This window comes from Mirounga angustirostris, unplaced genomic scaffold (genome assembly GCF_029215605.1).
Source record: "Mirounga angustirostris isolate CCGP_5_RB_7025 unplaced genomic scaffold, mMirAng1.0.hap1 SCAF_1, whole genome shotgun sequence".
Classification (NCBI taxonomy): Eukaryota; Metazoa; Chordata; class Mammalia; order Carnivora; family Phocidae; genus Mirounga; species Mirounga angustirostris.
The window spans coordinates 66,587,007-66,600,880 of record NW_026991709.1 but is presented as its reverse complement, the minus strand read 5'-3'; the positions used below and the strand labels follow the sequence as shown (position 1 = coordinate 66,600,880).

At 41.1% G+C, this 13,874-nt stretch overlaps 1 protein-coding gene across 10 annotated transcripts in view; it reads left to right on the top strand.

The window, feature by feature from the left end:
* PARP9 (poly(ADP-ribose) polymerase family member 9) overlaps window positions 1-13,874 on the top strand; it is a 28,752-nt gene that overhangs the window by 7,213 nt on the left and 7,665 nt on the right. For all 10 annotated transcript variants that reach the window (XM_045902984.2, XM_045902987.2, XM_045902986.3 and 7 more), the window contains 4 exons: window positions 2,173-2,397; window positions 3,560-3,778; window positions 6,514-6,574; window positions 10,480-10,860. In XM_045902984.2, the coding sequence (XP_045758940.1) occupies window positions 2,173-2,397; window positions 3,560-3,778; window positions 6,514-6,574; window positions 10,480-10,860 (886 nt within the window). The remainder of the gene's footprint in view (window positions 1-2,172; window positions 2,398-3,559; window positions 3,779-6,513; window positions 6,575-10,479; window positions 10,861-13,874) is intronic.

Genomic DNA, 13,874 nt, shown 5'->3' with positions numbered 1-13,874 from the left:
AATAGCACTTATATCAAAGAGCTGGAATCAATACACATAAAATGTTTAGAATAGAGCTTGGCACATGATAACTATTTATGATTATTATTGCCATTATTCTTAGGCACCAGGAGGAAATAGAACGAGTTTTGATTCCAAGGAACTTAAAATTGATTAGACTTCTTTTATGCAAGAAAAAATTCGCAATTTGAAAAATCCCACTGGGGAAACAAACCATCTGAACATTTCTGAAGCAGCCTATCGAGAGTAAACAAAAAAGTCTTAATACAAAATGAATTCATAATATTTAAGAGTATGTAAATTTATGACAAGAGTGTAGGGCAGTGGACCAAGAAAGATTAATTCAGAAGACAGGAGGAGTTTTGAATCTGATCTCAAGTTATGATCGGTATGAACTGGGTGGTTAGTATGACTTGATCAGAGAGACATAGAAGTGGTGAGAGCCTGAAAATCACGGACTGGACCAGTCAGGAGATCTAAGCGGAGCTGTAAGTTGTATACTTAGGATACTGCTCTCTGTCAGCGGTTGGAGAGAATACAAAGGGTAACTTAGCATTTAGCCAGCGCTTATGGGGGGCCAAAGCCAGGGCCCTGGCAAGGAGGGGAGGGAATCAGGGTAACAGTGAACTTGGGTATTTCTGGGTTGGTGCAGTTCCCCTGCTAGGCAGAGCACCTTAAGGCTGGGGATCATGGCTTATTCATTTTGTATATTATTCACTTTGTAGCCCCAGGGCTCAGTTTGGGCATGCATCTGGGTTTTCAGCAAATTATTGATGCCAAAGTGAAGGGGGCAGCAGGGAAGAGAAAGAATATAAGGCTATATTCTTTTTATTTCTGGATCAGGGATGTCACACTTAAGTTTCTTCTATGGCCACAATCAAATAGACTTAATCGTAAGTGAAAAAATATCATTTCTTTTCTTTTTTTGTTTGTTTTTAACATTTTATTTATTTATTTGAGAGAGAGCGGGCGTGCGTGGGCACACGCAAGCAGGGGGAGGGAGAAGCAGACTCCTCACTGAACAGGGAGCCCGACCTGGGGCTCAATCCTAGGACCCTGGGATCATGACCTGAGCCGAAGACAGACACTTAACCATCTGAGCCACCCAGGTGCCCCCAAAATACCACTTATTTTCTACAAGACAATTAGAAAAGAAGACTAGGGGACCCCACATGATGAAACATTTATTCAATAAGTCATTAATATGCCACTTTAAAATTAAAGTGGAAACATCCTAGTTGAATAACTTACCCTTTAAACTTTTGTTGTATTTCTTTATTGCCAGCAACATTAAGAACCTTAAAAATTTTCAAGGGTGCCAATGCTCCCAAATTGGAAATTCTGATTGCGCTTTCAAAGTGAAGCATTCATTAACGTCCATTAGAAGTACCTGGGTTGCCCGCAAAAGGAACCAAAGCCATCAGGATGATTTAGGGGTGTTTGAGCACTGGGCGGGAGCAGAAGGATACCGTCCCCTGTAGCCCAGGTCTGAGGGCTAACTAAGGGTGATACTAGTGAAAACACAGCCCATGTGTATGCAGTCCATTTCCGAAGAGACAGATGTAGAACTGGTAAAAGTGGTTGCCTGCAGGACAGGTGGGTGCATCGGGCATCCAAGGAACCCAGCAGGAGGGAGGCCTGTTTCCACTGAATACTTTTTTGTCTCGTTTGTATTTTCTTTAACCATGTACTGCTTTCTTTAAGAAGAAAAGCATTAGGAGGTAGAAGTTTCCCAAGAAATTTTATTTCCACTCTCTTTAAAACAGAACAGAAAATTCACACAGAAATAGCAAAAAGTGATGGCAGTGGGGCAGGGGATGAAACCATGTATTGATAAAGGTTAAAACAAATCACAGGGAAAGCTCCAAATCTGGAATATGGCATTATAAGGCAGCAAGGGGCTGACAGACGTTTGCAGTCAGAATTGTATCATCCACACACTTCACCTAATTTCTGAATAGGACAAATGATTCATGGCAATCAAATGGAATTATGAGTTCTATCCACCGTTGATTGATACCTTGTGCAGAACAAACACACAAACAAAAGATGTCTTGTGAATTTAAGTTCTTCAAAAGCATTTTTTCAAAGCTCCTCAGCAAACTGAACATCTAGGAAAAAGTAATTTAACAAGGAATCCTGTCCGTCTTTTTTTTTTTTTTTCCTTTGCAGACAGATGTAATTGTTAATTCTGTAAATCCACTCTGTGGTCTTAGATATGGACCTGTGTCAATATCAATCCTACAACAAGCAGGAGATGAAATAGAATTGGAATTTGGTAAAAAAGTTACTGAGATACAAGATTCTCAGTTCGTATTGGTCACAAAAGGATTTAAATTGCCCTGTCAATACGTGTACCATGTGTTGTGGCATTCAAGATGTTGCAAACAGACTGAGGTAAGTTCACAGTAAGTTTATCTTTATGTAGTTCCATAGTCTACATAGTCTTTGTTGAAGTTCCATCATGTCGTTACATTTATGAAATATTGGTAAGTGGGATAGTCCTCATTTTCTACCACTCTGAAATACAGAAAAAGTGTTGTTGTCACAAGTTATCTTAAGAAATTTAATTTTAAATATTACCTAACCCATGTCTAAATTGTAAGCTGGCATACTGCAAACAGACCTGGAAAGAGTGGGCTCCCTCAGTCTACACACCTGTTTACCTCACCCCTCTGTGACCCTGTTGGCCTTTCCCTAAACGGGCCTGGAATTCAGCCTCTCTGTATTCCCCTCCATCAGTTAAATGCCAGGAGGACCTGGGATTTCCCTTCTAGTATTATTCCAGGTAAATCTATTACCTGTGGTGTCTTCCCACCAATGCCTGAGGTAGAGATTGGCAGATTGGCTTTCTGGCCAACTCTTCACCTGAGACACATAAAACATACACATTAAAGAGTGGGGGGACCCACTCAAATGTGGAGAGAGGGAAACAGTCCCCTTCTCTGTCTTTGTCTATCTTTATTTTGTCACCATTTCTGGTCCTTCTTTGACTAAGAGCCCTCTAATCCCAAACCCGTCCTCCAGTCACTACCTACCCCCCAGTTTTCCAAGGCCCTTCCACAGACAACCTTCCTGTACTTCAGTATGGATGTTGAAATGTTGATGGAAAGTTTAAATCTGCCAAATATATTAGCACTTCTCGAGAAAAAATTACATAGAACATTAGGACATATCTTAAAGATGTTGGATAAAGCTGCTTATGGATTTTTCCCTCTGTGTCCTTTATTAAACTTCCAAGAGCTGTTTGTTTCAACCTGGAAGTGGCAGGTAAATGGGATAAACTGATGGTTGGCTCTCTGACCTGGGGAGATGGACAAGGCTGTATAAACTGGGAGAAATCATGGCGCCCAAACAGACCCCTCAATGACTTCTGTTTCTCATCATCTAACCTTAAGGCTGTCATGGGTTCTCCACGGAGTGGAGCCTTTCCTGCTCTCTAAGGAGGCATGGCCATGACCCTGAGGGAGAGTAGAGGTTGGCATTGTAAGATGTGGGCAGGATCAAAGGGTGAGTAAAGTTTTATTTTGACTCAAAGGCTGATCTATTTTTCCTACAGATACTGAGAATTGCAGTGAGGGAATGTTTGGAGAAATGCCTTGAACTAAATAAAACTTCTATTTCCTTTCCTGCCCTTGGGACTGGAAACATTGGTATACAGAGCAGTATAGCAGCCAAGATTATGTTTGATGAAGTTTTAACTTTTGCCAAATGCCATTTGAAAAAACAATTAACTGTAAAGTTTGTGATCTTTCCAGAAGAACTGGAGACATATATGGTAAGTTAATATTTTAGAAATGTCCTATAGTTCATTCATTCATTCATTCATTCAATAACATCATGTAAGACATGAGCTAAGCCCTGTACAGCACAGTGATGTTCTAACTTGGTGAATTTAATTTTTTTTTTAATTGCCCACCTTTGACCTAGTAAAGACTGTCATTAAAGCAGCAATGTTACCCTGCTACCTAACTTCCCACTTTTCCTTTGTTGGCCTTTATTCTCCCCCTGCTCCTCAAAGGTAAGCAACCTTTTAGTTTCAGTCTGGGGTCCTCTGCCCCTCACTCTTCTCTCCTGCTCTGAGAACACAAGTATTCTTTTTTTTTTTTTTTAAAGATCTTATTTATTTTTTGACAGAGAGAGAGACAGCGAGAGTGGGAACACAAGCAAGGGGAGTGGGAGAGGGAGAAGCAGACTTCCTGCGGGGCAGGGAGCCCAATGCGGGGCTCAATCCCAGGACCCTGGGATCATGACCTGAGCCAAAGGCAGACGCTTAATGACTGAGCCACCCAGGCGCCCCGAACACAAGTATTCTTACAGTTTCTGCAAAGTCCTGTCTTCTGAGCCACCTTCAGACCCATACACCTAACCCTCTCTCATTTCCACTTGGTTATTCGATTGTCATCTTAAATCCAGCATATTTAAAACAAATTTTTTGCCTTCTCCTCTCCAGTTGGTCAACTTCTTGGGGCAAGTTAATATACTTTTCTGTGCTTCAGTTTCCTCATCTTTAAAGTGGGATAATAGGGGAGCCTGACTGGCTCAGTCAGTAGAGCACGCAACGCTTGATCTCGGGGTCGTGAGTTCAAGCCCCACTTTGGGCGTAGAGCTTATTTGAAAAAAAAAAAAAGTAAAATAAAGGGAGGATAATAACTACCATCCTCTGGAGCTGTTGTGAGCATTAAATGAGTTAATACACATAAAACACTTAGAATGGTACCAGGCACCCAAGGAAGCCCTCCATGAAGGCTGGCTGTTGGATCAGCTGTCATGAACTGTAATTCAGAGTGCTGACCTGAAGATGAAACCAAGTGACTCGTTTGTTATCTTTTCTTCCCAATTAGATTATTAATTCTTTCACACAGAGGTATCTTTGACCACTTTTGCCATGTCCCCAGTACTGTCCCCAAATTCAGTCAATTGTTTAACTTCTCTGTAGGTGACCCCGAGGGAAGTCAGTTGTGGTCTGATACAAAAGGGAGGAACGAGTGTGTAGGGGAGTGTGTCCGTGTGTCTGAGTGCAGAGATTTGTGTGTCCAGCTTCTTTAGTTTTCACTTCACCTCAGCTTTTTGTTTTACAGTAGGCAGATTAACCTGAGTTTCTAACATGTGAGAAGGTCCCTGATATATTCAGCATAATTAGTATATAGTGCTGTGCTGTTCCGCCTTTAAAGTACCATCTCTGGGCTTTAATTCTCGCTTAGCTGGCACTTCGAGAAGGGGCTGTCATGATGTTAAGGAAGAATAAAAAAGGAAAGGAATAAGATACAGCAACTTAAAATGGATTTTCAAGACAGGTTTCTGATTCTGCCAATGGCAACATCCAAGTGCTAGCGCAAGCTCCCAGGCGTGGGTCTGGGTTTTGGGTAGAAAGGGCCTTGCTCGGTGCCTGGCAGACAGAGTGGCTCTGAACACTAGTCCTCTGACTGCTCACTCTTCTACCTCACAGCCTGTCTCCAGGTGGATGGTTGCCATTTTCTCTCTCCCTACAAGAAAACAAACTCATACTTGTTCTGGCTTCCACTTTCCTGCAACAAGTGTTAAGGTTCTTATTCCTTTTGCTGCTTGACTAGGCACAGGGAGGTTTGTAGCGTTTGTTGATATTCATTGCCGACATCTCTGAAGGTGCAGTTAGGAAGAGATGCCCACGGTGAGCTCTCATTAGCCAATGTCAGCCAGCTCCAGGACACCAGTGTGTCTCTTCCACAGCTGACCTGCCAGCCAGTTACCCAGTGAAGGAGCTCACCTTCCAGACACAGTGAATCATCCTGTCTTGCAAATGAAGTTCCCCCTAAAGCAGAGCTCGATCGATGGGCCCAGATAGATGGCCCAAGCGCATCCCTGAACGGCTCAGGAAGTACCATCTTCCTACAAGGGGGATGAACTGCATCAGAAAAGAAGGTTCTTTCTCTTCAATACATAAACAAAAATGTATGTGGCAGTTCAAAAAAAAAAAAAATAGTAAGATCAACCACAATCTGAGGGCTCCCCTAGGTGATAATAATAAAGATAGCTGCCATATATTGCATCAGCCAGGCACTGTGCTAAGGAGAAACTGTAGAACAATCTTTTCAAGTGCATTTCTGTTTTATTAATTACAAGAGCATCTGCCTATTTTTGTCTTCTCCGGTGACATGGCCGCAGCCTTGGTTCAGTGCCTAATATGCAATAACCAGAGCATTAATATTTGTGGAATGAACGAATGGTTACATTTTGCCTTGGGATATACATATACATTCTTTTTTTTTTTTTTTAAACCAGGTTTTGGTTTTCCTTCCGGTTTTTCTATACTTGTTTCCCCTAGGTGTTCTAATAGATCGTGGTACGACGCAATTTGGTGCTGTGATTGCTGTTTCCTAGGACTTTCCAAAAGGCTGCTGTAGATCTGTGGCAGTGGGGATGGGGATTGACAGAGTGGATGAGGCCAAGTGTGGTTTATGCAGGTAGGAAGGGGGATTTTGATGACAATGGCTAAAAGCCCCACTTACGACTGCTCTGTTTTGCTTCTTATAGGTTTTCAGCGCTGAAGTGGAAGAGAGAAAAACCAAGCTACGTGATTTCAATAATTACAGTGGTGAGTAAGAAATTCACCGGCCTAGAAGTAGGGTCCACCCACCAGGGGCTCATCCTGTTCTTCATCATTTTAACTAATAGAAGGGACAAGAAGAAGAAATAAGCCAAATATATTTTCTCCTGTTCGGATACTAACTTGCTCGGTATCTGAACATGATTCTATTTTTGCCCAGTCCAGTTTCGTGATAGGAATAGAGAGAGGCTAAGCCACAGTGCGTAATCCACAGTGTGGGTAGTTCCTTCATAGATAGCTCTCTATAATTTTTCTCTAAGAAAAATTCTGCCCCTCAATAAGCTGACTAAGCCAGTTACTCTTTCCGCTCTGAATGGGATCACATCTAAATGGGGTTACTCATTAGCCATTATAGAAAACACATCTCAGTCATACCAGATAATAATAAATGAATTTACCTGATGCTACCCAAACCTGAGAATCACTAGGATCATGACAGAAACTTTAAACAAATAAACAAACAAAAATATGTATGGCCCCCAATTCTACATATTCTGACTCAGGAGCTCTGGATCAGGGCCAAGCATGCATATTTTTCAGGAGCTCCTAGTCAGTTTTGCTACTGAACCAGAATTGTGGATCACTGGACTTAACTAACCCTGGTTGATGTTGGAGAAAGATTGACTGTGTTGTATAACTCCTTTCCTTTAGTGGAGTTTGAGTTGATGGAATTGAAATGGCCTCATGACAACTGGGACGTATATACTTCTGAAATAGTCTTTTGATCTACAGTAGTCTATAAATGTTAAAAACACTAGACATTCAATGAGCAATAGAAGCTGTTAGGGTATTTCCCATGAGGGTCACAACAATTTGCTTATACACTTTAACAGAAGAGCTCATGTATGGACGTGCTCTGGTCCAGTGGTGTTGGAAATTAAGGAGGGGGTACTTGAAGAGCTGTGGTTTGTGACTGTGCCTCTTATGAACCTGTTCATTTATCTGTGAAAGGAGGATAATGACAGACTTTTGTCAGGATAATTGGAGATTATGTACGTCAAAATGTTCTGTAAATTGCAAAGCATTAAACGAAGGCCAAAGAATAATGAATGAGAGGCTGGACGAACTACCTAGAGGGCCCAGAGGAGGGGGAGAGTCCTTCTGACCTGAAGGGGTTGAGAATGGCTTCCTGGACGAGTGGTTCTAAGTTGGCCTTTGAGGATGGCAGGTTTTCAATGGCTAGAGCTGGTGGGGTGGGGCACCCAAGGCAAAGAAAATGCAGAGAAGCAAACAAATGCAGTGCATATGTGGGGAACAAGACTGAATCTAAGGAAGGTAGATAGGAGGCTTAGGTGAGGACAGTATGGAAAAGGAACATACACATGTCTCTATGTTATTTGTCTGAATAATAGGGCCAGGAGTTAACATTTACTTCAGTCATTTTTAAGGACATCTATAAAGGAATTATAATTATAGCGCAAGACAATAATTGACATTAATAATGGCTAATGGTGATGATCTCAGATTATCAAGGAAATGTTAAACTATTTAGGAAGGCAGGGAAATGTGTTTTCATTAGAAATATTTAACTAATAAATATTTACCTAATAAACTAAGTAATTTAACTCATAAATATTTAACTAATGTATTTGGTGCTAGAAGTGTATCCTTTAGTGATCTGAACAATTAGTTACCCAGAAGAACAATTCCCCCCCCCCCCGGTAATGATGGATAAATGAAGTATCACCATGTCTTGCTTCTATTTTCTCCTAAAAAGTAATATAAACTCCCAGGCAGAACAAGGGTTAAAAAACAAACAAACAAAATCCCTATGCCTCCAATTTAAGAACACGTGTCACTTCTATTGTCCAAAACATTGGCTTTTTTTTTTTTTTAAACTCAGACCCTCTCTTACTTCTGGGTCTCTCCTGGTACTGTTACCACCCATCAGGGGGAAAGATGCTAATTACCACTGCTAACCTCAGATCACTTACAGGGAGGCAGAATTATGTGAGTACTAGAGTCAGACTGCCCACACCTACTAGTCCTATAACCATGGGCAAGTTACTTAATAACTCTGAAGAAGTTTCCTCATTTGTAAGATGGAGCTGTTGATAGTACTTAGAAGGTTGCGAGGAGTGAACAGAATAATTTATGTGAAGCACTTAGAACAATGCCTAGAACATAGTAGTTGCTCAATTTACTTTTCCCCTTCAAAATATGTTTCTGAGATTCATCCAAATAGCTAAAGTTCACTCCTTTTCATTGCTATAATAATATTCCATTGCTGAAGGACATGTGGGTCATTTCTAGGTTTTTGCTGTTACAAAAGAGAAGGTGAGCTTTCTTATACCTATCTCCTGATACACACATACAAAAATTTCTTTACAAAATATAATTATGGGAGTAGTTTTTCCAGTTTTATATCCATCATAAATATATACAGAAGTTCCAGTTGCTCTATATCCTTCCCAACCCTTAATATCTCAGACTTATTGTTTGCCAATCTGGTGGATAATTTTTCATATCCCTGGTTGCCAGCGAAGGTGAGCATCTTTTCACACATATCTGGGCCATTTGTGTTTCCTTTTCTGTGCAATGTTTTGCCCAGCTGAGTACTAGGTTCTTCCTTTTTCTTGATAACTTGAGAGAATTCTTTATATGTTCTAGATAGTGCCTCGCCTGTGAATTTCCTCTCATCTAGTCCATTGCCCGCCAACTTTTTTTTTTTTTTTTTTTTTTGCAATTTGGGTTGAGAGTTATCCTAATCCATCAGAGAGTCTACTTTTTTATATATATCTTTGCTCCTTATGGAGGGGGATTGTAGAGAAGGGTACACGTGGGTGGGTTGGAATCAAGTTCCCTGACCTTTTCTGCTGGGAGATACCATGTCAAGCAGTAGAAGCTGCTAAGCTCCAAATTCCGTGGAGGCGTAAAATGTCCTATTACATACGGATAAGATATGAAAAGGAATTCCAGTTAGTAGAGTTATGGGTATATCTTCCTTTCATTAAACTTGGATAATTTTCTAATTTATCAAAAATAAATGTATTATTTTTATAATCAGAAATACATATTTTTCAAAAGGAATTTTCACTCTTTAAGCTGTATGGCTTTCAGAGATGTTTGATTTCAAACTCGGTAGTAGCAAGAGGTTAAGGAAAATCTCAGTCAGTGGGACATAAAGGCATACCTCATTTTACTGTACTTTGTTTTATCGTGCTTCACAGATGCTGCCTTTTTTTTTTTTTTTTTTTACGAATTGAAGGTTTGTGGCAACCCGACATCAAGCAAGTCAATTGGTGCCATTTTCTCACTTCATGTCTCTATACCACATTTTGGTGATTCTCACAATATTTCAAACTTTTTCATTATTATTGTGTTTGTTATGGTGATCTGTGATCAGTGATTATAACTCGCGGAAAGCTCAGATGATAGCATTTTTTAGCAACAAAGTATTTTTAAATTAAGGTCGGTACATTGTTTTTTAGACGTAATGTTATTGCATGCTTCCCAGACTAGAGTATAGTGTGGACACAACTTTCATATGCACTAAAGAACCAAAAAATTCATTTGACTTGTTTTATTGCAATATTCACTTTATACGGTGGTCTGGAACCCGACCTGCATCTCTGAGGTATAATAGTGGGTTAACATCCAGGTTGATTTCACAAGATTAACTCATCTGTGAACTGACAAATGCAACATAGCAGGGGCAAGGCATGATAAAACCAACCCCTTTCAGGCTAAACTCTGCTCTCAAGGAGACTGGAAACCATATATTTAGATTTCCTTCATATCTAGCACAGCAATCAGAGATAGGCACTTAATTGAAGCTGCTGTTGCTGGCAATGGTCATAATGTCCTCGGGGCAAATATTGGCCTTGGTGTTTTGTTCTGCTCTGGTTTAAAACCCACCTGCCTTCTGTGGATGTTTATGACAGTCTTTTCAGTCCCCCAGTTGACCAGAGAGGAGAAAAGAGAAAATGGGCTCAAAGCTAAATCTCCTGCCATCAGTCTGATGGGATCCAACCTGGAAAAGATGAAGGAGGCCCAAGCGTGGATCCAAAGGATACTGACCCCCCAGGACCACCATATCATTGAGAACAATCATATCCTCTACCTTGGGAAAAAGGAACATGACATTTTGACTCAGCTTCAGAATACCTTAAGGGTCTCTATCTCAGAGATTATCAGTCTGGAGAAGGCAATTTTAGAGATTAAAGGAGCCCAAGCTGACGTCATTGAGGTCGTTATGAACATTGAACTTATGCTGTGTGAAGTTCAAGAGGAGATGGCAAGAAAAAAGGAGCTAGCCCTTTGGAGCTTGTCAGGTGAGTAACTTCAAGTCGGAAAGTCAGCTCTTGCAACTATTCCTTATGGGTGTGAATGCGTCTGTATGTATGTGGGTCAGAGATAGCATGGAAGAGAGAGCAAATCATGCTGGTTCTGTGTTAAGCCATAACCTTTTATAACCGTTTTTTGGCTGTCTTTCTACCAGCAGGGTTAATTAGTAAATGAACACACACACACAACGCACACATGCACGTGCACACACATGACTGGATTTACTTATAATGAAATGGATTGCCTAAGAGGCAATTAAATGGAAAGCCTCCAGCAACGCAAGCCCAGGTTCTGGGGGGAAAAGTACATCCCTAATTCTACAAATGGAGCATTCAAATACAGACACATTCCACCTGATTAATTCATTTATTTGAGTTTTCTTGCATTTACGTATCTGCTGCTGGCAGCATTAGGAACCTTAAAATTACTTTGAGCTCTCTCACCAAAGTAAACTATTCATTCATGCTGTGAAGTACACTCAAGTATCTCCCATTCAATGGGGCAAAAATTCATCATGATGACTGGGAATTTGGGTCTGGAGAGGTCCTTTTAACATGGTCCTAGAGCTAACTAGGAAAATTACACTGTTGTAAATGCCACCTTGGGATACAGAAGCTTATTTCATTTATTTACTGGACTGATGTATACTGTATCCATGATATGTGCCAAGCATGTGGTGGGTGCTGGGGATACAATAATAAGATGGACATTGTTTCCACTCAAAATCTAATTGAGGATACTGAGAAGCAAGCAAGTTAATTATGAAAGAGGAGGGTGAAAATGCTCTGTGGGAGCACCTCGGACAGGCACTGTGATGTTGCAATTTAGAATATATACATTTCGTCATTCAGATGATCAAAACATTTGTCACATATATTTGGCCTCTATCCACATTTCTGGCTTACAGCTCTCAAAGCCCTTGGATTTCCTGAGTGTTGAGAGTGATAAGGATGTCTTTTGTTACATTAAGGAGGTGACTTTGGAAAGCGCCTAAGGATGGGGACTGGTTGCCGGGAGACCCAACTTGTGATTGAGGATTGGAACTTTCGGTATCCCCCAGCCCAAGCTCTGGGGAGGGCGCTGGAGGTTGAATCAGTTGCCAATGGTCAATGATTTAGTCAGCTGTGAGTAGCTAATGGACATCCATAAAAACCCAGAAGGACAGGTTCAGAGAACTTCCAGGTTGGTGAGCACGTGGAGAGCTAGGGAGTGTGGCTTGCTGGGAGAGAGCATGGAAGCTCTGCACTCTTTCCCGCTTCCTTCCTTGCTTTATGCATCTTTTCAGTCTGGCTATTCCTGAGTCATATACCTGTATAATAAACCAGTAATCTAGTAAGTAAAATGTTCCTCTGAGTTCTGTGAGCTGCTCTAGCAAATTAATTGAACCCGAGGAGGAGATCATGGGAACCTCTGACTTATAGTTAGCCAGTCAAAAGTACAGGTAACAACCTGAACTTGAAACCGGTGTTTGAAATCCAAGGAGCAGGTCATTGGAACCTTCAGTTCATAGCTAGTCAGCCGGAAGCATGGGTAACAACAGTCTGGCTTTCGACTGGTATCTGAAGTGTGTGTGTGTGTGTGTGTGTGTGTGCGTGCATGCGTTGGGGAGCAGTCTTGTAGGACTGAACTCTTAACCTATGGAATCTGATGCTATCCTTGGGTAGATAGTAGCAGAATTGCTTGGTTGTATATATGGGAAACCCTCTACACACACAGACATTGGAATCGGGTCTCAGAATACCAATTTAGACACCTAACCCAGACCTGGGAGGTCAAGGGGAGCCTTCTCAGAGGAGGTGTCATAAATGGAGAAGGAAGAATAGGTAGAAATTAGTAAGGTAAAGAAACTTTGAAGCAATCAGACCATGGCAGGGTCTAGATTATGAAAGACTTTAGAAATCACATGAGAGTTCAGAGTTTTTCTTGAAACAAGGGAGAGCCTTGAAGGATTTTAACAAAGATAAGGTGAGTTTCACTGTAACGTTGATGGGTTTGGTACAAAAATTCTGATGCAAATTTTCAAAGGACACCTCATTTTCACCTTGTGTTTGTAAAAATAATTCAGGTAGACATGGTCAAAGTGAGTGGGAGTTTACAGTAAGTGTTGTATCCACATTCCTTAGAAAACCCAATGTCAAAAAACATGGACAAAAATAATACACAAGAGGGGTGCCTGGGTGGCTCAGTGGGTTAAGCATCTACCTTCGGCTTAGGTCATGATCCCTGGGTCCTGGGATCGAGTCCCGCATCGGGCTCCCTGCTCCGCGGGGAGCCTGCTTCTCCCTCTGCCTCTGCCTCTCTCTCTCTACCTCTCATGGATAAATAAATAAAATCTTAAAAAAAAAAAAGAATGAGACCAAAGATTATGATTTCTACTTAGCTTTTGAAAGGTAATGACTGTGGGTATTTAAACTAACACCAGTATACTTCCCAAGAGAACAAGAGACAAACACTGGTCTATAAAGCTTGTAGCATGACTTTAAACTCACTGCACTCGTAGGGTTGACCCATTCTCCCGACTATTGGCAATTAGCCCTGTGAGTCCCTTGTTCTGCTGCAAGGTGGCACTTTTGATAGTTGATGACTAAGCATATCATTCCACAGCTGTGTTTCCGAGGCTCCTACACACTGATCCTCTCTCAACTAGATTAGGACCTTAGTTAACAAAATGGATAAATTTTCAATGAGTTATTACTACAAGGAACATCAACTAACTATCCATTAGAGCGATACAATTTAAATAATGGAAGTTAGGTGTTTCCTCTTTTATGCTGCCATTGTAATCCTTCCTGGGGAGTGCTTCTGACAGTAGGAGTTTGTGGATCTTTGAGTCTCTGGTGTCCAACCCAGCACTGGACAGGTAATAGGAGCTCAGTAAATGTTTGCTGAACTCAGGTGAACTGAACTCTGTTACTATACTTTATAAAGGTCAGCTGTTGCTCTCGAGATTTAATTTATAGTATCTTCCTTTGAAATTTCCTGGCTTTGGAGTTTCTCTGAT